We start from the raw sequence: 27,051 nt of genomic DNA on the forward strand, positions 1-27,051 counted from the left end.
GTGTTATGGGCCAATTTTGAATATAGGAAACTGCCTTATAATGAGTCAGACCTATGCTCCATCCAGCTCAGTATTGTCTGCACTGATTAGTACGAGTGACCCAGTGTTTCAGATGGAAGAGGAGATGCCAAGAATTGAGACCTTCTGCAAGCAAAGCATGCTTTCTACCATTGAGCTAAGCCCCTCCTCTTATTTCAGAGCTTCTAAAAGTCAATGCGTTCTTTGTTTGGATAACAGCTTCTGGTTTTGCATCTAATGAAAGCTATTGATAAGCACTCACTATCCTAATTTCCTGCTTCATCAGAGCGTGTAACTGCAGTGAAGACTGACATCTTCGTCACCAGCTTTGGGCCTGTTTCAGACCATGATATGGTAAGTGCCATCCTATCTTCTCTCAGTTTCGCCCTGTCTGCTTTCTGCTTCTAGACCAGTTTTCCGAGTCTTTCACATTGACTGATTTCAGTGCACTTAAATATTCACCTCAAGTGCTATCCCCAGTTTGATAGTTCAATTTGTTTGAAATGTTTGGAGCAGTTTTTCCAATATGGGGAAGCATCAGCAACTGGGGAGGAAGCATTCCCTGTGATAAAGCATGTTACTATGCAAATTGATTACTTGAAGTATGTGGTGCAGAATGCATGATTAAGAGACATCCAGCAAACCAGTTTAGGGCAATGCAGATGACAGTAAATTATGATAGTAAATTATATCTTGTCTGATTGTTCAGGCCATCCTCAGCACAGTTACTGAGGACACATGTAACACACCTAAAGAATGGGTAATTGAACTGCAGGTTTTTGTGGTTGTCATTGTTGTAAGGATGATGTCAAGCATGACTACTCAAGTCGTTAAAAGCCTGACCACCCACTTTACTACATATAAAGAGGTAAAGTCAAAATAAAAACCTATAATAAATGCATCTGCGGAATGTCATTATCCATTTTGTACCTAAGCAACTTGTGGTAAGCCACAAAGATGTAGCCTTTTCAAAGAGATATTCCCTAACACTGAGTATTGATTAGCAAACATGCCAAATTATGACATAATTTAATAAAACTAAAAGGATTTAAGAGGCCAAAGTTAGCAAGACTTTTTCATACCCTTGATTGTAGTGGTCTACTGATTTTTCAGGTAGATGAGGTTTGTTATCTGTAAATCATATAATGGATATCTTTTGAAAAAGACATATGAATTGCAAAGTCAATTTCTTCTGGGAGCTGCAAATACTTTTGCAGAACCAATTCCAGAATACTCCCTTCAGGAATCTTGAAATATATGGGCCATGAATATCATTGGAAAAGTTCTTTGTGGAGTGACAACCACAATTGTTATGACTATTATGATGACTTGGTTTCGTAAGATCATAGGAAGAGCTTTCCTCCAAACCATGCACATCCAAAGCACACACTGGATGCCCCATCAGGGCCTATGTGCATCGATCGCAGTTCAAGTGGTCTATACAGTTCCAATGTCTACTGCATTGACCTCAGATGCACTGAGGAATGATGATGAGTATAGCCTGATCACACATTACTTGTGTGACACTATGAGCTGAATCAAGAACAGCCACACACCTGGAGCCACTCCGACACTACTTCCCTGAGCTAGTCTTGTCCCTGATGACTCTATACTGAGTATTGGTATCTTACACATAGCTCCAGTTACAGATAGGTAGCCGTGTTGGTCTGCCATAGTCAAAATAAAAAAATTCCTTCCAGTAGCACCTTAAAGACCAACTAAGTTAGTTCCTTGTATGAGCTTTCGTGTGCATGCACACTTCTTCAGATACACTTCAGATACACTTCTTGTGTATCTGAAGAAGTGTGCATGCACACGAAAGCTCATACAAGGAACTAACTTAGTTGGTCTTTAAGGTGCTACTGGAAGGAATTTTTTTATTTTTACACATAGCTGTTTCTTATCACAGATCCCCGTGATCAGTGCAGATTTTGGGGCAGAGCTAGTCCAACAGTGAGGGCAGGACTAGGAAAGTGGCCTTATTCCTGCTTCAGCTCACAAGTGCTTTGCACACAGCTAACGTTGTGGCATAGCTATTGTTTACTTTCATTAATGGTCTTCTATAGTAGTGAGACTGTCCTCCATTGAGGATCAGTGTCTCCTGTAACATGCATCACAGTTAATGCTTATTAACTCTCTTTACAATCAAGTTATTGTAACCTTTTTTTAGGGTTGGGAAGATGAGCACAGGTTCCATTTTTCTTCTTGACGTAGGATGTTACCCCTTTAAAACAGTTTATGAAAAACAGTTGCATTTCTAGCTAGAGAATTGAAACCCCACTGAGGGTACTTTAAAGTTCTCAAAGTAACTGGTGCATTTGGAGGGTTGGTAGAGAACAGAGAAAATAATAGTCATCCTGGTATCTGCTACCCAGAGACTACTAGTTTCATGTACTTCATCTACTTGTGGAGGCCTTTTTAACCTAAGGAAGCCTCTGAAGAAATGTTATACAGACACATGATCATTTTACAGCTGAATCAGAGAAGGTCTGGCCCTATAAGGTGTCTGATTGAGAAGCTGCTTAGGAACCATGTGCAATCTGCTCTGATCAGCCTGGAGGAAGAGTGTGGTATGAGTGAAATAATACATATCTGGAGTTTATCATTTGATAATTTATTTAGATATTCCCATGGTGCAGAGAATATTTTCTGTGAAAGAAGCAGAATGAAAGTGAGCTCTGTGTTTGTGTCCAGGTTGCAGCACTGTCATTATATTTGGTTGTGGATGTGAGTGAATGGCAATTTGTGGAAGCAGAATGTGTGTGGCATAGCAAATTACCTTTGGGATGTTTAGGCCTCTAGATGTTGCTGGACTATAATTCCCATCATCCCTTACTATTGGTTATGCTGGCTGGGGCTGATGGGAGTTGGAGTCTAACAGCATCTGGAGAGCCACAGGTTCTTCACCCCTTAATTCAATAAGGCTTACTTCTGAGTAGACATGTATAGGACTGTACTGTTTGTTCCAAAGATCCAAAATCTATTATAGCTTCAGGTGAAGAGAAGGAGTTTCCAAGGAATGAGAGAGCAAGGTCCTGGTCTTCCATTTTCCCCATGGGAATTCCCTGTTGCGGCTGCTGTTGCATACTTGAATTTTGATATGAAAATTCTCTGAGGAAGTAATCTCACTGTTCTGTGGTACTCTGTAAGGTCTGTCCATATTGCATATGTAGAGGCCCAGATGCAGAAGACTGGATGAGTAACACCCTTCCATAGCCAATTTTGGGTTTCATATATTCTTTGCCAGTATAGCAGAGAACATGATATAAAATAAGCTCTGCCTTGTTCTGGGAGCTTCTTCCTATTCAGTAGTCCTATTGCCAAACTGTACTATTTTCAAAACTCCCCATTGTCCAATTTTTAGGAATACACAATAGATGTATTTTTCCGGCAAAGCTGGAGGGATGAAAGACTGAAGTTCAAAGGACCCATGCAAGTCCTCCGACTTAATAATTTAATGGCCAGCAAAATATGGACACCAGATACTTTTTTCCACAATGGAAAGAAATCAGTAGCTCACAACATGACTATGCCTAACAAACTCTTGCGAATTACGGAAGATGGGACACTGCTCTATACAATGAGGTAAGAATCGCAACATGGCATCTTCTCCTTTTATGAAATCGTGTTGTATAATTTATCATTCTTAATGAACAAGTTATTTCTATATTCCTCTTTTTTAAAAAAGAAAACTACTTATTTTATAATTCTAGATCTTGAAATGATGTATACATCCTGAAAAGGATACATTAAGGATACATTGAATGTAGCTGTTTTTGGTATCAATTTTTCTTCTCTTCTGAGCTTCTCTTTTCACTTTATGACCTTTAAGCTTACTTAAGGTCCACTTAATTCTTTGGGATACTGAAAAGGCTTCATATTTCACTTTAACAAGTTTGGAGATTAGGCTCTTACAGTCCAGTCTTATGGATGAGCTGTAGCTGCTGCAGTGAAAACAGTCTTTTCCTCCATGGCATTAAAGTAGCATCCTGTACATGACAAGTTGGGGTTTGTCTCACTTGGCAAGCCAAGCACACTAATGAGACGGGAAGAACGGGATATTGTTTTGCTCCTTTTACAAGATCCAGAGCTGATTTTGCTCTTCAGAAGGAGCATAGGCATTTCTGGTCTGCTTGGCAGACCCCAGTAAAAGCTTGTGTTCTGGAACAGAAAAAGAGGAAGAGCATAAAAGTACAAGGAACTCTTTTACAAAAGGGCTGGGAATTTTCCTGAAAATCAGCCTAGTGTAGTGGTTAGGGTGCCTGACTAGGATGGAGAAGAGCCAGGTTCAAATCTCCATTCCTTCATGAACCCGGAGTTGTTACATGGGTGGCCACAACCAGGTACATCATCTTACGCTCCTTCAATGAATGGAGGGGTATAAACATAGTTAATAAATGGTATATTTCTGACTTTCAGAAATGTGTACCTTCAGCACTGCTCTGTTCTGAATGTAATGATGATGAGCAACCCTGAGCAATAAAAAGGGAACAAATTGAACGTAATGAAAGCAGGTTAAATGGAGAAGGAGACCAAGAGACCTAGCAGAAATCTAGCTTTGCTATTGCATACTAGACTTTCACTATGCAACTCCATTTTTTCCTGCCTAGTCCTACTGAAATGAGCACTGGAATAAGGGTGTTGGAGCTGGCCTCAAAAGCAAAAATAACCAGTGACTACTGAGTTTTATTTATTGATAAATTGAGTATTCTATCCACCATTCTAGTCCAAACGTTGAACCCCTCAATGTGGCCGACAGAGCAAACTGAAAACTACAAAGATCCTAGTAATAACATAGCACAAAACATTATTGCTATTGATAAAGATACTTGCAAGGTGACAATAGAAGGGTGAGCAGAAGTGAAAAATGCTTTTTTTTAAGCCAAGCGAGCAAGTGTTCTTCAGGAAGCTCATGCAAATGATAATTTGATATACTACATTAACCAAACTGTGCTGGAATACATATCTTTTATTATAATTTGTATTAAAGCCACTTTTTGCTCCTAAATGTGTACTATTACCTGTGACCCCTTATAGACTCACAGTGAGAGCAGAATGTCCAATGCATTTAGAAGACTTTCCCATGGATGCACATGCTTGCCCTTTGAAATTTGGAAGCTGTAAGTTGACTTTAACAATCATTCCCCCCCCCCCATCCTTCCTTTCCACAGGCCACTTAACAGTCAGAACAGGAGACTTAAAAGCCTGGAACTGTATGTGTGTACACACATTTTCCAATCACTGCATTTTTATTTTTTAAATGAAGATTTTCTACATGAATAAATGTAATCCTGTCTGGCATAGGCCTTAGCCAAAGAAGGAAATGGCTCTGCTCCAGGTTTATACAAAGCACTGTGATAGCACAGCATATAGATAGTTCCTATTTCTTCTTGACGGCAGCTACATTGTACGAGGGAAAGAGGAACTTCAGCAATTTATACAGAGAAAATGTGGATCCTCCAAATGGGAGCAATCCTGTTTTAAATTGAAAATTAATGCAAATAAGTGTTTAATCCATTGGTATACAAGTTCCATTGAAAGAGCAGGATGTACTTACAAACATCATACACATTTCAGTTGGATTTTAACTCATAGATGTCCCAGTTAATCATTCCCAAAAGCATCATGGGAATTGTAAAGGAGTGTTTGGAACCTCACAAAATACCACAAAGGGTCTGGCTAACCATATACAGCAAAGAGCCTGCTCAGTCTAATGAAGTGATGGCCATTTGAAGTTCACATGTTGACCTAAAGATCTAGACATCAACACAGGCCCTTGCCAATGCCCACCAAGCAATGATTCCCAGTATTACTATTTCATGTCTCTGCCCAAGCTATTTTGAAAATAATTGTGTAGGATCCCATGAAGTGAGAGAGACCATCAGGAGGAATATTTTGCATCAAATTGCCTCCCAACATAATGGATTCCCATCTTGGGAAAACCAGGTGACTACTACAGATCTGAGATATAGTAGTCACTCCTTCAGCTGCTATCTTGGGGAAAAACCACCTTTTGTACTAGATTCCATACCCAGTGTCAGCTTCTCATCCAAAAGATGAGTTTGGGAGTGGTCACAGCTCTGAATATCTTCTGCCTGTAGTATTAGAAGAAGTTCTGCTTACAAACTGACCTTCAGTGCTGGTGAACCCTATCATTGCACCAACAGCATTAGCGCATTGGGGTGTCAAGATAATACAACTTGCTCCATCAATTATAAATTCTCTTTCCACTATAAATGCCGTATTTTCCTGATATTTAGTACCTTGATCTATTATGGAGGTCAGCATACTAGCTCTATAATTTCTCCCTATTGGGTACTAAAACAGAATGACTTACTATGGACTAAAGAGTCTTGCATTTACCAAGTGTGCAGAAAGGAGTGATGGATAGTTTCCAAACTTTGTGCTACCGCGGTTTAAAGCAGGGACTCATTAGGAAGATTTCCTTGGGAATTAAAAAGGTGAAACTTATTTAAACTACAACAGAAACCTGATAAGGGAAAAAGAAAGGCATTGGGGTTCTTGCCAAATGCTTTAAACTCAGATAATTCTACTGCTCAAGCAGTTTCAGGGATTTAAATCTAAAATCTGAAGTGGCTGGAAGCAGACTGGTTTGGGTCTTAATTGAAATTGCACAAGTCGCCCTGGGGGATATACATGGTAGACAGAAGGCAAAGTATAAGTGGGTTCAAGAATGATGGGGTCAGACATTTGGACCAAAGTCAGGATATTGTGGTAGGTGCTTTCACACCATCAGTCAGGCAAATGAGAGAGAAAACCCCCCAGCCTTTACTTGTGCTTTTTGGGTTGATACACTTGGTAAGACTTTCAGAAATGCAGTATATGCCTTCATATCAAATATTCTTAAAATACACCTCTCAATATTACTGCCATTTCATGGTGTACATTTGGATAACAGAAAGAAAAAGTTCGGCAAACTCACTTCTGCCATGGTCTTCATTGGATTGTTGTTGCTGCAAAATAAAATAAACTGTTGGGATAAAAGGCAGTTCTTGTTGACAAGAGGGACAGGAAAGTGAATGATGTGATGAGAAACAGAGTAGCCAATTATTACTTTTTTGAGCCGTCTTTGGAAATGACTTTCCCCTCCTCTAATTAGATGCTTATACAAAATCAGAGGTGATGTACGAATGGACACGGGAACCAGCAAGGTCTGTTGTAGTAGCTGAAGATGGCTCTCGGTTGAATCAATATGATCTCATGGGACAAACCGTAGATTCTGGAATTGTGCAGTCCAGTACAGGTGGGTGATAAATATGGTCTCTCTCTCTACTAAGCCAGATTAGCCAGTGTATTATCAATGTCAGGAACGCTGCATAAAATAATGACATATCTCATGAGATGTATTTTTATAATTTATTTTAAATTTGTCCTCTGCCATATGCTCTTCAAAACGCTCTAGTCAGGCCACAAAAAATAAAAACAATACAACTGAAATTATTTGGTAGTGGAAATAGAAAATATTTTACACCACCAGCAAGCAGCAGTAATCTAGCTACCTAAAGCTATCAAAACTTACACTGAAACTTTTATTCTTGATTGGGATCATATGGTACCTGCCTGTTTTGGGGTTCATGTTTTCATAGAGTGGGGCAGGATTTAGCCTTTTAATGATATTGCAGGATGAACACGTTTAGTAAATAATGCTGCCTTATTTCTTTCGATGTTTGTTTTAAAGACTTGTCTGTGTGTGCTTTTTTTTTACAATTGTAAGTCATTTTGAGACATTTTATATAGTGAGCAATAAATAAATGTAAATAACAACAATCACAGAAAAAAAATCTCAGAATCCATATAAAAATATGGTAGTCTCTGGGGAGGGAAGCCCACAGTATAGGCATAACCATAAAAAAATGCCCTGTCTTTTGAGGTACTCAACCTTCCTTCAGACAAGGCCAGCACTGTAAGCAGTGCTCCAACTGATGACTGAAGTATATGGGGAGTTCTGTGGAATATTCTGGATAATTTTTTTTGGTGTTAAAGAACCCAGGAAGCATACATGCCCAGTGACTAACTGTGATCCAGGACAGTTCTTTTCACATAATGTATAATTTTACCTATGACTTTTACTCCCTAAGTTCCACTCTCATGTTTCACATGCATCTGAGGTGTGGTCTGTTAGGACACTTGAAAGGATTTGATGTTGTGGTGCTGAAATGGTAGACTATCCCATCCCAGAAGGAAGCAGAAAACTTTCTTTTGTTCCGGGAGGCATTTTGACAAACCACCCATCTTGATTTTACTTGCTGCTGTCTTTTGGGTTTTCTTAAATTGTTATTTTTGAAATGTTTATAGTTTTTAATTTTTGTTGTCCGTTCCCTTGGATGTTTTAGCTGTGCAAAAGTTGTGGGAAATGGGTTGTGGGATAATAAGTGACAGCTGGGAGAAGATTCAGTTCCTGTCACCCACCTACTCCTTTTGCTGTTAAAATTGAGCACCATTTGTTCATAAGCTTGAGTGTTACCATTTTCTGGGAAAATAAATCACACTGCCTGTGAAGCTCAAGCATATAAACAAACAGAGCTCAGTTTCCATGTTGCATGACATTCTATAAGCTGCCTGGCATGCCCAGTGTTCAAACACTGGGTTATCAAAGCTACCAAAATTAGTTTTATTTTGCCCGTTTCTCTTTCTCCTCATCTTAATAATAATAATAATAACAATTATAAGCCATATTAGCAAAACCCAAAGGGAGTGACTTCAAGAAAGGCCCTCATTGGTCTCAGACTGAATGGTCATTGAAACCTACCAAATTATCCCATTAAGAAAGCAGCTATTTCTATTTTACAGAGCTGAATCTGAGGTTCCAGCCACTGTAATATTTTGCCTCCCACACAAGCATACTTTTCCATGTCAATCATGAACTAAATAAGCATCTTGGAGAGTGCTGAGCTGTATCAGAAATACAGCCTGACTGGTTGCATCTTCAGGAATGTGCAAAACAAACCTTTATTTCCATCCAAAGAAGCCAGGATATGAAAGATCATTTACCCATCCTGCTATTTGCGTTCCCTACAGAAATGTAGTCTTAATGGAAGGAGCATAGTTAAAATTCGAGTCACTGTTCACATCATCTTCTCAATGCTGTCAGGAACGAGGCAGTTCAGGCAGAAAAAATAAGGGATTCCAATTTGCAAAGATATCAAAACAAAATTAGCATAATGGCTTAAAAGACATTAATCACTATTATTTATGATTAGCGCCAAGTTCTGCACAAGATGTTTGCACAGACAAGTAAAAACAAAACAAAGCAGGATAGGAACTTGCATCAAGGAATAAACAATATCAAAGGAACTTATCCAGTAAAGAAGAAAGAAAGCTAAGTCTACAACACTGCACAGTGGAGATTGCACCCTTTTGAAAGGTTGGAGAGGCCCTCACCTGAAATGTTGCCACATCACTGCTAAATAGATACATACAATGGAGGAACGAGAAAAAGCTAAGCTTGCAAACTGTTCTCTCCCTCCCTGATAACTAGATACATAAACATATGCATAACCCTGGAGGGATATCCTGGGGGGGGGGGATAATGCAGTGAAAGAGTGCATTAGATCTCAGGTTCAGTAATTTTAATATTTTAAATCGGCGGTATGAAGGACGAGGGTCTAGGAGACCTCTGCTTGATAAACTTGAGTCTGTGTTGGAAATAGTGAACTAGAGAGTATATCTATATCTATATCTATATCATCTCTATCTCTATCTCTATCTCTATCTCTATCTCTATATATCTATATATCTATATCTATCTATCTATCTATCTATCTATCTATCTATCTATCTATCTATCCAGTGCTTTTTTTCCTAAAAAAGATGTTTAGAGGTACTCTCATTTTCCTACTCATATTGAAATACTGCCCCTCAATGAGGCCAAACTTAGATTCACAAAATGTTTAGGGGTATGCATACCCCTGCGTACCCCCCAGGAAAAGCACAGTATCCATCTATCTACATATGCAGACACAGTAGATGAGTCATTTAAAAAAAAACAAAACATTCCAAACCAGACTCAGAGAAATTGAAGAGTGAACTATGACCATTAAAATATATGTTGGGGAGAGAAACGAAAGGATTAATGAAGGCCCACCTTTTAAATCATGTGATTTACCCTGGCACTTACATAACAAAAGAAAGGTCAAAGGCAGATATTTTGCCTTTTCAAAATTCTACGTAGGAGAGTGAACACATTTACCATTTGTGCCACTTCACCTAGAGGCCATTGCAGTGTCTTCAGCAGTGAATAAATTCCATGAATTAATTATCTTGCTCACCTTGTTGTCAATCAATTTCACTGAAATACCTCAGAGATTCTTGATGATTTTTTTATATAAAATGACCTGACCCACACCTCTCTGGTTAATCTGTAACACAGAATTTTAGCTATCCGCCATATTTTGCAACATTCCAAATATTCTCAGTGGTTTAAACATATCAAAATATTCATTTACATATAATATGAAATAAATACATATTTTGAAATGATAATTCACAGCTAATTGCATTTAATTAAAAGACATATTTTGAGATGAATTTCAAAATGGCAGATTAACATGGAATCATGGTGAATGGAATGATTGGTAACATGCAAAAGTAACATGATCTGAAACAGACAGATTCATGCTTCCTGAAGTGACCCCCTCACCATGTAGATAATATATTAAAGAAATCAATATCATTTTCTTTCTTAAATTGTCTTTTTCTAATACACTAAACAATCCTGGATTCACAAGCCTTTCACTGAAGCAAAGCCTTCCAGTGCTCCCTGGATCATTTGTTTGGCAACATTTTGAGGAAGTATTTGTGCAAAACCTACTTAACCATTAAGAATGAAACTGAACAAATATTTTTATGAATAGGTGAGAATCTCTAAAATCAGTGCATTCCAGCAGCTTGCTTTCCCCCTGCGCCCAATAATTCTGCATCCTTGCAAATTAATTTATACTTTGCTAGACTAAGTAAAGATAGAGTGCTGCTGTGCAACTTCAGATCTTGGTAATATTAAACACCTTAACTGTTTTTGCTTCTGGCATATATTTTGGAGTAAGATGGGTAGGAATAGCCTAGAAAACACTCTTTGCACATCTGTTTCACATCTGTATGAGCATTCCCACACACCATGCACTAGTCCCTATTAAACTGGCTGAATGTGCCTTCTGATGCTTCACCAAAGACCACTAGGTTTGCTCTTAAGTATTGGCTTATATTTACTTATAGAGAGTGGGACACATATAAACCACCCTCCATTTCACATTGGGACATGATTGGGGGCCCTTGCTCAAAAAGATCTAGAACTATTTTATGCATCATTTCTGGTTTGAGGAGATGATTTCCTTTGATTTCAGACCTTCGCGTTTCTTTTCTCTGCTGACATTTGTTTTGTTTCAGTTCTCTCTGTGCCGAATACAATACCACATTATTAGACACCCTAAGGAATTTGATCTTTTCCAGATATTAAATTTTCAACTAACTGTCACAAATGATGAGATTAAAAAGGAGGCGCTTGCTTAATTTCTGGAAAACACCATTTCACAAGGGCCATTAAATAGTTATCAGACACCACCGCGATTTTCATTGAACAATTTGCCCTTTTAAAAAGAGGAAAGCTAAGCCAGGAAACTAATTTATAAAACCCAGATATAGGAAGGGTCTGAAGGACATTTGGGCAAATCACCACTCCTAAAACAAAGTCAGCCCAGTCAAACCCCTCAAATGTCAATCTACGCCAGGGTTGCACAACTTGAGATGACCAAGGTGAACCCAATCTACCAGCTATGAATAGTGACCATCCCAGATACATGATGACCTCCCCTTATTTTTGCAGTCCTAGAAATGCAACAAAAACAAGAAGCTGCATTTTTGCTGCTGTTGGGACAACACTGCCAACCAGGGCAGATGAGCCGTATTCAGCTTGGTGATCCAAAGGTAGCAGAAACCTGATCTATGCAATCCAAGCCACGATATCCCATAAGCAAAGAGCAGATGTCCAGAGAGCAAGATGCTTCTGCTGAGTTTATCCCTATCAGGAGAAGGAGAAAAACAAGAAATAAGGGGTCACTGGCAAAATCTATCCAAATGGAATTTTAAGATGATGGAAAGTGCAGCTTTAAATCACTTGGCATGGTGTATCTTACCTTTAAAGCCTCTTAGATGATTTTTTTTTTTTTGGGGGGGGGAGAACACTTCCACTTCCAAAAGTCTAAGCCTGGAATTCTTAACCTTTCCTGAATTTCTTGACTAGCTGTTGCAAAAACAATAAACAACATATCCCACGCACAAAAAGTATACTAGTTTCTGCATGATTTCTGTTCGGTGAATTTGAAGCATGTTGTCCCATAGGAATTTCATTGACGTTTCATTCTTGGGTTTCCCCCCTCCCATTCAGGAGAGTATGTTGTGATGATGACCCATTTCCATTTGAAGAGAAAGATTGGTTACTTTGTCATTCAAACATACCTGCCCTGCATTATGACAGTGATTCTATCCCAGGTATCCTTTTGGCTCAACAGAGAATCCGTTCCAGCAAGAACTGTCTTTGGTAAGTGTCTTGTACACTGGTGACTGGTGCTCAGTTCGACTGGTAAGGGCGAAAGTCAGGGAGACCAAACATAAGTGAAGTCAGAGGCAGTGACAGACAGAGCTACTTCCTGATTGATTGTTAGTAAAAGGCATGCCGGTTGGGGGCTGGCTGAGGTTGCTGGGGCCTAACGGACCAGCCTGCTCTGGTCTTGTAATAAGCAGAATAATTGAGAACAGTTTCCCTCAACCAGTGTTTTAGCACCTCTTATCTCCAGGCTTCTGTGGCAATATCATGGTGTTAGACAATAGCAAGACAAGGACCACAGAAACCAATAAAATGCCGGTCTGTGAAGTCTATGGCTGTATTGTGCAATGCACAAAGTATTGCATGGACAAAGAGTGGGCCCCATGCTCTCCAGGCACCAGCAGCTCATCCACTGATGGGATGCCTGCTGAATGTAGGTAGGCCTTCCACAATCCTGCGTGATCAGGGTCCTAAGCACTTGAAAATTTCTGTCTGTTCAACAGGCTCCACTGTTGAACAGGCAAGCTCTGTATGGCTGGGCAGTGTGGGAGTGGTGCCAACAGGGGATGCTGCAGCAGGAGTAGGACTAGCACGCACAGCATTGCTCTTTGGGTTTGGTCCATTACTGGTGATGGGGCTTCCATGAAGGATTCTATGAGAAACTGTCAGTAGCTCCTGACACAAAGCTTCCTTTCTCAGCTGGATGCTCTCCAGATGAGAATTGTATGCAATTGTCTGCTGTATGTGGGAATGGCAGTGCAAAACACCAAGGCTGCACAAAGCAATTCAATTCATTCTGGGAGGTTATATATATTGCATTTGACTAGGTTTTCCCTTCTAAAGCTTTATGTTTAGCTATCATGGAAAAGGAAAACCTCCAAATATTTCATATGAATGTAAACACACAGAAACAAACAGCAGAGTTTGATTCATTATTCTGTGAGTGACCAGGGTGCTTAAATTCCATTTACCTCTCTGTGATTTAGGCTCCAATCCTATGCACATTTACATGAGAGTATAAGCAACTTAACGGGCCTGAGCAGACATTCATAGGATTGTGCTGGACAGGACTACAGCCTTAAAGTCAGTTTTTTCTACACAAATCGTTATGCAGTTGGAGACATTTCAGAATAGGGATGACTGATAATTGAAAGGTCATATTATTTTCCCCCTCTGACAATAAATAATGCATCTGAATATGGATAGTGCAAGATATTTCTGATTGCTCTGTGTTTTGGCTAACACTTGACACAGTGGAAATATACTGCAGCAGAGATTTAATACATGAAATGTCTGCAGTTGTCAAGGTAACTGGTGAATATGTGATTTAACGCAACGGTAAGCAATGCAACAGAGATACAGACCTCTCACTTTCAGTAAAAGCGCAGCAGCTAGTTAAAATAAAATTGCTCAGTGGCGGGTGAGCAACATCACTGCTCAAAATGCAAAGTATATGATCACAGTGGCATTTCCCCTGTTATTTAATCAACATTAGCAATATTTTTCTTATTTCATCAGCATTAGTCTTTAAGCTTGTGGAGAACAGCTTGAAAATGTTGCTGCAGCATGCGAGATAGGGCTCAGAAACAAGAAGACAAATGGAAAGGACTATTCATTTCATCTGAAAACCATTAAGCTGGCTCGTCCAGTTGAGGCATAGCCATAACTGTAATTTGCCTCAAATGCCAAGAGGGATGTGATTCCAATCAGGATTGCCTCAAGATGTTTTTGGTGCTTCAGGCAGAAAAATCCAAATGGCATCCCCTAGTGGTAAACCATCACAATCATCCAATTAACTGACATTTTGCCAGTTCAATGGTACAGCAAGAGTCCTATTCAGGAATTATAGTAATCCAGGCCACAGGGAAAGGAGAGTGGGGACAAGTATGCTTCTCCACATGATGTAAAACCCTGATTTTCCAGATATCAGCATTGCACAGTGAGCCTGGAGTATAAGAGGCTCCCTGCTGTGAGGCACAAAATTTGTGGGAGGTGATGAGGGGCAAGGGATGAGAGAGCAGCATAGCTGGTGTGCTCATCCCCACTCCCGCTGTTTCTGTGTTCTGTTTTCAAATTGTTTTAACACCTAAACTGGGTTACCTTCTGTCCTCTCATGTGGACTTCCTCACCCTGTCCAGTAGTCAGGGGCAATCCTGATATGACTTGATTTCTCCAGCTGCAACCTGATGATTTCCTATCATCAGTATTTATGTAAGATAGACAGCATGGGAACTGCCATAAATCAGGTGACTGCATTGCATTGCAGGTGATTGGACTAGATGACCCTTCGTGTCACTTCCAACTCTCTGTGATTCTATGTTACTGCAACATCTAATGCTGCAATCCTGGGTTCATTTGCCTGGAAGCAAGCACCATTGCCCACAGTGGAAATTTCTTTGATGTAAACATGCACAAGATGGTGTGGTATATATAAAAGTAGCTACCCTGCACATGTTCAGTACTATCCGTTTCATTTATGAATCTTTCCCCATAAAACATCACAAAGCAATTAACAATAAAAACAGGCATAAAACAAACTTCAAATCCAATAAAAATAGAGAATACTTGAATGAAAATAATGCCTGTCACTCAGTAAGTTTTATCTATAGCTAGGATGTGAGGTATCTGAAACTCCTTCCACGTGTCAAGGAGAGCTTGGATTTAGGATTTGCCCACAGCAGTGCCTCCTACACACACACACAAACATACAAGCCCTTGGGCACTCTAAAGTAGCACTTTGGATCTTGACTGATCTGTTCCTACATCTATATCTGGTCCAGACTTCTCCTTTGGCGGACTCAAGTTTTTTGATCCAGGGAAGGGATCCCCCAGGCAGAGTGGGAGAAACAACTTTTGCCAATCCCTCCTCCCTTGGTGGCTGCCAGTGCCACTTCTCACATGCATCCAAAGGGTCCTCCAAACATCAGGGACAGTGTGAGACGTAGCATTGAGTGCTAGAGGGGTAGAAGACAAAAGCCACACTCTGCAGCTCTGCTTGCTGGAGCACACCCCGAGTGGAACTCTGGTCAGGGGATGCTCCTGCTGGTGAATCCAATGTTTGTATTACAAAAAGGACCATGGTATTGCTAAACAAACCTGAAGACGTCTGTAACTAACTACAGTTGAGAGAGCCAGTGTGGTGTAGTGGTTAGGAGCGGTAGACTTGTAATCTGGGGAACCGGGTTCGTGTCTCTGCTCCTCCACATGCAGCTGCTGGGTGACCTTGGGCTAGTGACACTTCTCTGAAGTCTCTCAACCCCACTCACCTCACAGAGTGTTTGTTGTGGGGGAGGAAGGGAAAGGAGAATGTTAGCTGCTTTGAGACTCCTTCGGGTAGTGATAAAGTGGGATATCAAATCCAAACTCTTCTTCTCCTCCTCTTCTACAATGGCATATACTCAAAGCGATATCGCAGTTGTGAGGTGGATGGGAGTAGGCAACAGGGTGGCGATTGGATGAGTTCTGAAATGTTCTTGCTTTGCTTTTCAGGAGTGACAACTGTGCTGACAATGACCACCCTGAGCATCAGTGCACGGAATTCTCTCCCCAAGGTGGCTTATGCCACTGCTATGGATTGGTTCATAGCCGTGTGTTATGCGTTTGTTTTCTCGGCACTGATTGAATTTGCAACAGTGAACTACTTTACAAAGAGAGGCTATGCATGGGATGGCAAGAGTGTTGTTCCCGAAAAGGTAATAATATACATTGTCATATGACCCACTGTACACGTTGCGTGGGAAACATGATCCTACAGAACCAAAGTGCTTGAACTTGATAATCTGTCCTAAGCATTCTCATTCAAATGTAAGCCCCTCAGAGTTCAATTTGCTCTCTCTGCCCCTCCCCCTTGTATTAGGACTGTTACAAGGAATCCAGTATCATTAATTCTTCCCAAAGATGTTACAACTCAGATGCTAGCAGTTCCCTTTCAACATTAACAAGCAACTTCTTTATAAATTCAGCAGCCCATTAAGTTTTTTTTTAAAAAAAGTTCATATCTGCATTGAAATATGGAATTTACTGCAGCTCCTTTTCAGATTGCAGCTAAGAGCGAATCACACATATGCATGTGAATTGCTGAGCAATTGCATATATGTGTGAAACAGCTAACATCAATTCAGCACCTCAAAGACAGCTTGCATATCACCCTTGTTGCCATGTCAAAATAAGACTTTTCAGTTGAGAAAATTTGGACATTCAGCAGTGAGCCACCAAGGGATGATTCATCAAATCACAAGACATCAAGAGATGTATATGCACGTGCCATCCAGACCCTTGAGTCTGAAAATAATAGCACTGGGGAAAATTGTGATGTTGGCAGAAGACTGCACGTTGCTGGAGGCTTTCTTGGAGGCGATGCCAAAAAGGTTTTTTAAAAAATAAGTAGGCAAGGGGTTGGATAAAGACTGGACAGCATTCACCTCTGTCCGTTTCACTGCTCTCTGCCTCTTTTCTCCTACATGTGACATCTCTATGGTCTGTACAGGCCTTTCCAGGCTTCCAGTTCAATTAAATGAATAGAACTAATGGCAAACTAATGGATTTTTCATTTGGAGCTCGTTCATTTGGATTTCCATTCATTTAATTGAAATGAATGAAGAAAATGGAGTTCTCTCATCTAGAGTTCCGTTCTTTTCTAAAATGAATGTGTGTAGTTCTGCCACACATCTCTGTGCTCAGGTGCACTTGGCAAACATAGAAGTGACACTTTCTCCATTTCTATACATGGCTGCCAACCAGCTACTAGCCCTCTCATATGCAGTGCTGTAATGTAATGCACTGGGCTAGCAAAGAACTGTTATGAGCTTTTACAGGCAATAATAATAATAATAATAATAATAATAATAATAATAATAATAATAATAATTCAATGCTTTTACTACAAAGTCTGCTGCTGCAGCTCAGAAGCTGCTGTGCAAAACAACATGTATAGAATGGGAGATTAGGTGAACAATATAATCTAGGTAGAATTTCAAATGGGGGGGGGCATGCATAATAGGAATTGTGCAATCATAGGAATGTCTATTCAAAATAAAATTCCACTAAATTAAATTGATTTTCTCTCAGGGAAGTGTGTAAACAGTGGTATCCCCTTCTTCTACATCTTACTCTATCAAAGAGCCTTTTCATTTTTATGGGAAAGGGTGCACCCATGCTTACAAGACAAATTTCTGTTAAAACAAACTTATCTATATAAAACAACCTACATATATACATTCCCATCAACACATGTGTATTTAAAGTTCCCCATGACTTTTAAACAAATATCAGAAAATTTTGCCCTTCCTAAATGTGCACATCTGTTTTTGTGCATAAATGGCCAGGAAATGCAATCTCATGGTTTGTTTTTTTACAATATGGAAATAGCCATATGGAAAACAAAAGGAATGTTTTGCATATTCCTAAAGCATACATATGTCTCAGAGCCGTCCAAGCATTTGAATGGATGGTCGAATGGATGTATTGGATTAAAGTCTATGTTTTCTCATTCCTAGCCAAAGAAAGTAAAGGATCCTCTGATTATGAAAAACAACTCGTTCACAGCACCAGCGACAGCAACTAGCTTCACCGCTAATATCGCAAGGGACCCTGGACTAGCTACCATTGCTAAAAGCGCAACAATAGAGCCAAAAGAAGTCAAAGCTGACGCAAAACCTCCAGAACCCAAGAAAACTTTTAACAGCGTCAGCAAAATTGACCGACTATCAAGAATAGCATTCCCATTGCTTTTTGGGATTTTTAATTTAGTGTATTGGGCTACCTATTTAAATAGAGAGCCCCAGCTTAAAGACCAAAACCCTCCTCCTCACTAACCCCATTAACCATATATATAGTTTGTTCAGTCTCTTTTGCACTGGGGATTGTCTTATTAATATTATTATTTTTGGTTTTAAACACACAGCAATTCCCATTTGCTTCATTGCCTCTGTCTTAAAAGAAATTGAGATTTCCTTATTTTATGAAGTAAAAGTATATTATATATATATATAAATATATAATAGAAAAGATATTAATTCTGTACTCTAGGGCTGTAACAATGTGATGTAGACACCTGATTCTGAACCGTGAATCTGAACAAGAGAGGGAAATGTAAGAAATCCAAATCACTTGTAGATAGCCTATTGCTGAATGTTCCCATAACAGATGCTGTACATGTCAGAAGAGAAATATTTTTATGCAAAATGATAGAAGGTAAAGCAGTCTTTATATATGTTCATGTTGCACATATGGTATGGTATTTTCCATTTTTGGAGTGCTACTTATTTTCAGTTCTTTTATAGAATATATACATCTTTCCAAAGTGGTGGATTCCAGAAAATACAGTATTTTTCCTAGATTTATTTTTCTTTCTTTCTTTGCCTAAATTACCAACCACCAGTTTAAAAAGTATATAATGTTATTTACATAAAAGGAAGCCTACTTACTAATGGTACAGGTTATCACAGAATAGCACATTTGATTAACGATGATGAATGCTTTAATATGCTCTCTCGCTGCAGTCTTATTTTAAGCATCAGATTGTCACTTGACTTGATAATACTGAATCTATTGCACATTAAGTGCAGAGCTCTAATTACTTCTAACGCGTTAGAGAAATCGACTCTTGGATTATTTACAGGGTGAATTTTTTGTTTTGGTTAGGTTTTTGTTTGTTATAGGAAGGGGGAAAAACACAAGAACACAGTTTTGCAAGCTCTAGAAAAGTTGAATGTATTATTTTATAAAACCGTACATTAAAAGCTTTAGATTGAAATATAAGGATAGGAGAAAGACAAAATCTATTATTTCGATAATATTTGTAAATATACAGCATGAGATTGTACATTTTTTTACTTTTTTATGTTCTTAATATATTGTGTACGGTTCACCTCTCTAAGCTCTTAATATGTTATATTTTAAAAAGAAACATATTTAGAGCCTGCAGCTAAAAACAAAAAAGGAGTCAGTGGCATTTGAAAGAAAATGAAAAGACTAAATGTAAGAAAGACAAAGAGGAGAGCTTGGAATTAATTCCATTTGTAAAGTGGCTATCTGTACAGTACTTGCAGGTTGAAGCTGTCATCCAGTGTATATTATTAGGCTAAGACTGGTATGCTCAGGTAACGCGTGAATACAAAAAAATATGGAGTTATATTTGGTAGGAAAATGGTAAAATATTTAAGACAAAAATCATCTGTATATTATTGCTATATTTGCTGATACATAACTGTTAATTATAAGTGATGTAATATATGTAGCATTAAATACAGAAAAAAAACCATACACAAAAGAATGTACAGGAAAATACATTTTATTGAGTAAACTTATTACATTTCATTTTTACTGTAGCAATATATTTGTAGGAACAATATGTAAGGGCTTTAAATACAAGATGTCCATTTTGCAAGTTATTAGTATTCCCTTCAAAAAATAATTCTAGCCAGTTTCATTTCTGATGAGAATTTATTTTAAGAGGGGGGAGTCAAATTTCAGAGACGGATATTTTCAAAATGTTGGAGACACTGATGGGATTTTGGAAGCATTTAACGCAGTGGTTCAGAATCCATAACACATGGTAGTGAATGCATTTTAAAAAACAATGCTACATGGACCTTCAATCAAAATAGCTAATAAGATAGTCAGTTTGATATCTATACATGTTACAGGCAATGTTTTATATACTCTTTCTCAATAAATCAAGAGGTTGCTGCTCACTTAGTATCTACAAAACGAAATAGTTAACTTTTTCTTTAGAAAAGGAGACTTTTTTTAAACAAAAACTAATGCTTCATTGTCTACCATTTAGTCCTGTCTAAACTTGATGAGCGAATTTGATTGGAGCTTGCTAAAGGAGGATGTGTAATCTTCTGGTATTATGTGTAGATATATGTATAGAAAATAAAATAAAATAAAAGACGACTCTTTAACTTCGGTATTTGTTTATCTTGTTATTTTTGGCGTTTAAACTAGTGTGTTCATTCAGGGCATTTTACCTTCCTAATTATCCATTTTGCTACTTTTTGGTCTGCATTTTGCACATTAGATGTGAATATTACTTAACTAGTCTGCTTTTTTGCTATGCAATGACTGCATAATATCATCTCTTAGTTTGTTAGTCTATGTGAATAGTATATTGTATAAACCTGATTGCACAGTTTATCAAGGACAAGGTATTCTCTCTATGTAGCTTTTTTACAGTGCTTTGCTAAACCATGTAATAATAGTAAGTCTTCCTTGAAAATAATGATACACTCTTATAGAGGACAGTTTCTGTTTACTCCTGGGATAATTTAAAAAAACAAAAACAAAAGATGACATTGAATGTTTATTGCACCTCAGTGCAGTGATGTGGCAATAAAACCTAAATCTATAATAGAGGTTGTTTATGGCAGACGCATGCAATGCTTTACAGAGTTTAGCAAAAGCTCGTTATTTTATGTCATACTGTAATTCTAATTATACTAATAAAGTTAAAAAAATACTACGAATAACACAAGTGAATGTTTTTTACTTGGCTTATCTTATGTTTAAACATGGCTTCATTTTAAGACTGATTTGATAAATGATAAAGCAGACAGAAATTTCTTTTGCCATGTTATAGAAAATGAGTGATTTGGAAGGAGTGGCAGAAGACAGCATGTTTGGAAAGGCAGTGCTTTTTTCTGGGGGTACGCAGGGGTACGCATACCCATAAACATTTTGTGAATCTTTGCACTTTTGTCCATTTACCGTATCCCCCCCCTTGATAAAATGGTGATTTTCTTGAGTCAAAATGAGAGTACACCTAAATGTGTTTTTTTTTTAAAGAAAAAAAGCACTGTGGAAAGGGATATGAAAAACAGTTGCTGCTGCATAATTTTGGCTACTGTTTTATTTATTTCCTCTTTCTCCCTAATCCTTACTAACCCATTTGTGGCCATTAACTGCATTTGTGGCCATTAAAATTGACAAGATAAAATTCCTCAGGGAAAATATGAAGTGTCACATGAGCTGATAAGTTTTCCCATAGATGTTTAATCCCAGCAATTCAAAGACAATCCAAAAACAAAGCACGAAATAAATGTACAGAAGAAGACAATACATTGTCAAACAGTATGTTTTGGTGTGTGTGTTTTGCTTATTGGAGGACATTCTCATAAGGTCCAAGAAAGAAAGAAAGAAAGAAAGAAAGAAAGAAAGAAAGAAAGAAAGAAAGAAAGAAAGAAGTTCTAAATAAAAGCCCACACAAATGAGGAGGGATTATGGAAGTTCTGGCAATGGATTGAGTTTATTAGTTGTTGATACCTTCTGCCTCTCTGAAACTGGGAGACCCACGGGTGCTGAGAATACAACTATATATTTCTTGAATATACTGTTCGGTCATGGTTGAAAACTTGTAAATGAATTAAGGGAAGAAGCAATACTTAACCTATCTAGGCTAAAGGCCTTTGCCCCCTATAGCATAAAAGAACAAAGCAAAGCAAATGAAGTCAGTAAGCAAGGAAATTGGAAGGCCGTGTTCAAATAAGATTATAATCCGTTATATGAATGAAAGATCCATAATCTGCATTTTAAAATAATGGTACTTCCAAAGTCCATTATAGAAAGGAGTCCCTTAGAGAAGCTGGTGAGACAAATAAAACAAAAAAACAAAAAAGCAACAGCTGCAAAACCATATGGTAGCAGGTACCTCTTCTTAGTCTTTCTTTAGTGCCAGGTCTGCAGTTACCGCTGCTTTCTCTAAGCAAAGATGGACAAACTTGGGGCACTCCAGATGTTGTTTGATTCCAATCCCCATAAGGTCCAGCCAACAGGGGCAGGAGTGATAGGAGCTGGAGGCCAGTAAGAATGGGAGGGCCAGAGTGCCCCCATCCCTTCCTTAAAGCCACTTTCATGCTGATGTACTCTTGTGCTTCCCACCAACTTCCACTGATAGCATGATCAAAAAAGTTGAGTTAAAGCATACCATTGTGACTAGAAAGGGGTCTTCATCTGTTTTAGGGACCTAGAGTCCCAATAAACTAGACCTTGCTTCAGCTTGGCTTATGCAGTCTAAAATAACTGCATGAGAGTTACTGGGTAAAGTTCCATTTCTCTTCCTCACTGGAAAACACCAAACTCCTGTAACGAAAGGGAATAGCTTAAGACTTCTGTAGATTATTTTATTTTATTTTTTGCAGGTTTGCACCCACCCATTCCTGTAGTGCGCAAACACTGCATGGGTTAGGAAAACGTGTTTCGAGCAACCAAGCTGGTGCACAGGAATTATGCAAATGCACATAGGGAGCTGCTTTATAAGTCAAAACACTGGTCCATATAGCTCAGTACTCTTTCCACCGGCTGGCACATCTCATCAGGATTTCAGGCAGGGGTCTCTGCCTGCCATACTAGGTGATGTGAGGACTGCAAACTGCAACCCTCTGCATGCAAAACAGGTGCTTTACCACTGAGGTACAGAAGTGTATTATCAGTCTGTCAAGCTGCTGCTGTGACACTACATCTGACTGCAATTAATGTCAGATAAAACGGGAGAGGCAAAACCTTCTAAATGACAAAATTCCAGAGGCTTGGGTTCTTTTGTTGCCTTTTCATCTCACTGCAGGCCCATCTCAGCAGACCAAGTGACTTCCTTGATGCTTAGGAACCCATTAGATTCAGCTGCTGTGAAGTTTTCTAAACTGTTTCGAGGGTATTTTGTACTCACAGCATCACTGTCTGTTGTGCACATTGCGAGAAACAGCTATTCATTTTTTAATGAAGTCTTCCGTAAGATAGGCAAAGGGCACTGCCTATTGAATGTGCTATGAAACCCAAGATGAGCTCTGAGCTCTGCTTTTCAGAGGTACAGGGGATTTTGATCTGCACTCTATAAACAGAAAAGAATGGGTTTGATGGTTTTTTTCACCTGCTGTTCAAGGATCTGATGTGCGAAGGACCAAGAACGGCACAACAGAGGCTGCTTTATCTGATATGTACTTGGTGCAAAATTTAGATTTAAAGCTTAATCATTGACATAGCTTTGATGCAAATGTTGATTTGTCATCTAATGTGACAGAAATTGAGTATTAGCAGCACAAGGCAGCCAAAGCTGGGTGTGACTTGAAAGCATTGGAAGGGGACACAATTACAATTCCCTGCAAGTCTCTTTGATTTCAGTAGGATGTAGGGCACAGTCTATCTCACATTATTTCTGTCAATTTCATTTTACATTTTCTAACAAAAATATCTGAAAGAAAAGTGAAGAACAATTGCCTTTTACGTTCCCATTCGTGTGGTTGATATGTGCCGTGTGCCTCTCCCACACGTTTTACTTTGTGTTACTGCCATTACAAGAGAAGAGCGAGACAATGGGATAGGGGGATTTTAAAGCCTCTGTTCCATAGTTAGCGACAGTTTGGCAAGCTGACGATCCCCAGTCTTCTCTACAACCACTGACTACTCTCTAAATCATGTTATAGGGTAGTAGCTATTTGGGACATGCCTCTGAAATAATAAAGAAAGCGCACACACCTATTTCCGGGGTTGTTAGACTCCGACTCCCATCAGCCCCAGCTAGCATGGCCAATGGTTAGGGATGATGGGAGTTGTAGTCCAACAACATCTGGCTACATGTTGGCTACCAAAGAAATAAAGAAATCTTCTTTAGAAGGTGATTATGATGACAGCAACAATAACAACACAGCACTTTGAAACACTTCAGATTGGGGGAGAAATGGCTGGACATGGGGAATGCCCTTAAGATTGTGTGTTTCATCAACTGCTTCTCTCCTGTCCTTCACTGACAGCTGGGCTGTAGACAGCTCTTCTGCAGCATGTGAGAATTTGTGGATTGGGGTTATCCAGCTATCAGCTATCATCTTGTTGACACTAAGAAGTATGCAGCAGATTTGGACAAAACTCAAACCTTAGAGTGGGGTAGTTTGGAAGGATTCTGGCCTTGCTTGAGGTAAAGTGGAATCTGCCCAAGGTGCCCTGAATCAACTGGGGCGGGGGGGCGGGGGCGGAAATGAGATGTGATTTGTCATTCTTTATCCATTCTGCTGGGCTGTTATGCCTGCAAATTTCATCTACTTCTGTCAAAAGAGAAAAGAAGTACAGCATTTATTTATTTATAATCCAATAGTGAAGGGCGTGGGAGGCAGAAAGAAACAAAGCTTTGTTTTTCTGAATGGGGATTAGCCTTGAACCTTGAGCTGAACTCAGAAGCCTCTGAAACACTTCAGATAGGCTGTTTCCCAAAGCAACAAACTGGGATTTGAACCAAACCTTGCAGTTAGTGCATGGCGGTAGTTGATACCTTATACAGTAGGGAAATAGAAATGAGCTAGGAATAAAGTGCGAAAATGCAAATTAGAAATGGACTAATGTAAAAACCATACAAAAAAGCTGTCTATAAATGAAGAAATGAGTACTATTTAGGGAAAAGAAGTTCTGGTAATACTTCTGCTTCACCAGTGACAACCTATTTATAAGTTAGTGTTCTTAATGGCAAAAATAGTAAGACAACAGGCTGTTTTACTACAAACTCTTAATGGGAATTGCACAACAAATGGGTCTCAGGAGGCTGTGAGCAGCGATAAAGGTAAATATTGGCTCTAAAGAGTGTCAGACATGCTATTATCCCTAGGTATCCCAAACCCACAAAGGATTCTATTAACTATTACTTTGTTTTATTATCACCATTGTTCTATTAGGCAATAAAGTTTGCTTGACAGATAAGGTGAATTTATGATCTTTGAAATGCAGGCTCGACACAAATAGGAAATGATAATTCATTTAATTTTAGAACATAATTAGAGCTGGACAACAAAGAGGATTTCTAGGGCAGAGAAATAATTAGAGCTGGACAACAACAAGAACTTCCAGTACAGAGTAATAGAGTGCACTCAACAGAAAAATCAAAGCAAAACAAAGGAAATTTATCCTACAATGTTCCTCCTTTCGAAAACAATACAATCACATTTCAAAATTGTAATACTATTAGTTTTTATTATTAAATAGGAATGCAAATATTATGTTGGGAATCCACTGCACCATGATCTATGCAACAATCCTAGAAACTATACTGGATGAATTTCTAAGGAACCAACAGTTATGTAATGCCATGACTTGCACATGCTATCTTGTAACTACAGAAGGGAAATAAATCACAGGAACAAATACTCAGTTACCTGACTTTGAAGCCCAAATATACTGATAATAAAGTGCTATTAAAATGGCTTTCACTGTGTTTTAGGAAAAAGCTTCAAGATGTGCAGTGACAGACAACATAGGAGATAGCATTCTCAACAGGGGCACCAAAATTGAAGAAACCCTTCCTTAACGGAATCCATTTCACTCAGTGGCGTAGCGTGGGGGGTGCAGGGGGGGCCGGCCGCACCGGGCGCAACATCTGGGGGTTAGGGTTAGGGGGCGCAAATCCACGGGTTAGGGGGCGCAAATTACTTGCCTTGCCCCGGGTGCTGACAACCCACGCTACGCCACTGATTTCACTCCATTATTACTGAACAATTATCGTTGTTGCTCTTTTAATTCTGATCCTTATTGGTTTTTGTGATGCTAATTTTTATTATATTTTTCATGTATTGTCATTTTTAATGTTTATTTAGCTTTTTATTTTATTTTAAAAGTAGCACTTCCAGGGGCTTGCAGAGGTCACAGGTTAACTCATGTCAGATGAAAGCAAGATATCATTGCTGCACAAGTAAATCCTCTGAATACAGGTAGGTATTTGAGTCAATGAAAAAATGCTTGAGGTTACAGTTGCCACTTTGGGATTTAGCCAGCTCAGGCTATGGAGGTGATGATCTTCAATGCCATGAAGCAATTAAATTTATATATATGTATTAGGCAGACCAGCAGAGGCTCAGGACTTCAGTCACATTTCATTAAAACAATGCCATCTTGTGAGAGCCTCCAAATAAAGAATGTAGCAACTGACTCAATGTGAGATCCAGATTAGGAATGGATGGAAAGGACCATTTCTGTTCTGCAGAGTTTGAGCAAAGAATAAAATGGAATCATTCTACTCTACTGAGATACGGAAAATGAATTTGAAGACCAAAAGACAAGAGGTCAAGTGGAAAATTGCTAAATCAACAAGTGGCACTAGACTCTTCCAAAACATCTATATCTGTGAGTGAATCTCTTGGTATCTACAAAGAAATTTAAACAATACTAATAGAAGCAAATAAACATAACGTATTTTCTCAGCCATGGGCATAATAGTTTTCAGATAGAATTATGGATTTTGAGGCTGGATAGTCATGGAAATCACAATAAGGAAGGTCAAAATTTCATTTGAACTGATGCTGAGTCTTTACTATATCATCAGGAAGGTAATTTTGTTCATATTTTCAATCCCTGCCCATAACAGGGAAGACATATGGCATACAGCACAACATTTGTGAGCAGGACCTGATTTAACATAATGCCGAACCTTGAAAAGTACCACCATTTTCACATTTTTCAAAGAGCATCCTCATCTAGTTTAGCATGAACTTTCAGTTGTGGCA

The 27,051-nt window shown here is 38.9% G+C and overlaps 2 protein-coding genes across 7 annotated transcripts in view; both read left to right on the forward strand.

Moving 5' to 3' along the window:
• The window catches only part of GABRA1 (gamma-aminobutyric acid type A receptor subunit alpha1), a 37,480-nt gene extending 16,992 nt beyond the window's left edge, over window positions 1–20,488 (forward strand). For all 6 annotated transcript variants that reach the window (XM_083482426.1, XM_083482427.1, XM_083482428.1 and 3 more), the window contains 7 exons: window positions 305–372; window positions 3,383–3,603; window positions 5,056–5,138; window positions 7,139–7,282; window positions 12,419–12,571; window positions 16,067–16,269; window positions 18,073–20,488. In XM_083482426.1, coding sequence (XP_083338552.1) covers window positions 305–372; window positions 3,383–3,603; window positions 5,056–5,138; window positions 7,139–7,282; window positions 12,419–12,571; window positions 16,067–16,269; window positions 18,073–18,390 — 1,190 coding nt within the window. In that variant the 3' untranslated portion in view covers window positions 18,391–20,488. The remainder of the gene's footprint in view (window positions 1–304; window positions 373–3,382; window positions 3,604–5,055; window positions 5,139–7,138; window positions 7,283–12,418; window positions 12,572–16,066; window positions 16,270–18,072) is intronic.
• Window positions 11,673–27,051, forward strand: part of GABRG2 (gamma-aminobutyric acid type A receptor subunit gamma2) — a 161,989-nt gene continuing 146,610 nt past the window's right edge. The window contains exon 1 of the mRNA XM_083482382.1: window positions 11,673–11,677. The gene's annotated coding sequence lies outside the window, so the exon portion shown is untranslated. The remainder of the gene's footprint in view (window positions 11,678–27,051) is intronic.

This window comes from Podarcis liolepis (assembly GCF_965112155.1).
Source record: "Podarcis liolepis genome assembly, chromosome: 2".
Lineage (NCBI taxonomy): Eukaryota > Metazoa > Chordata > Lepidosauria > Squamata > Lacertidae > Podarcis > Podarcis liolepis.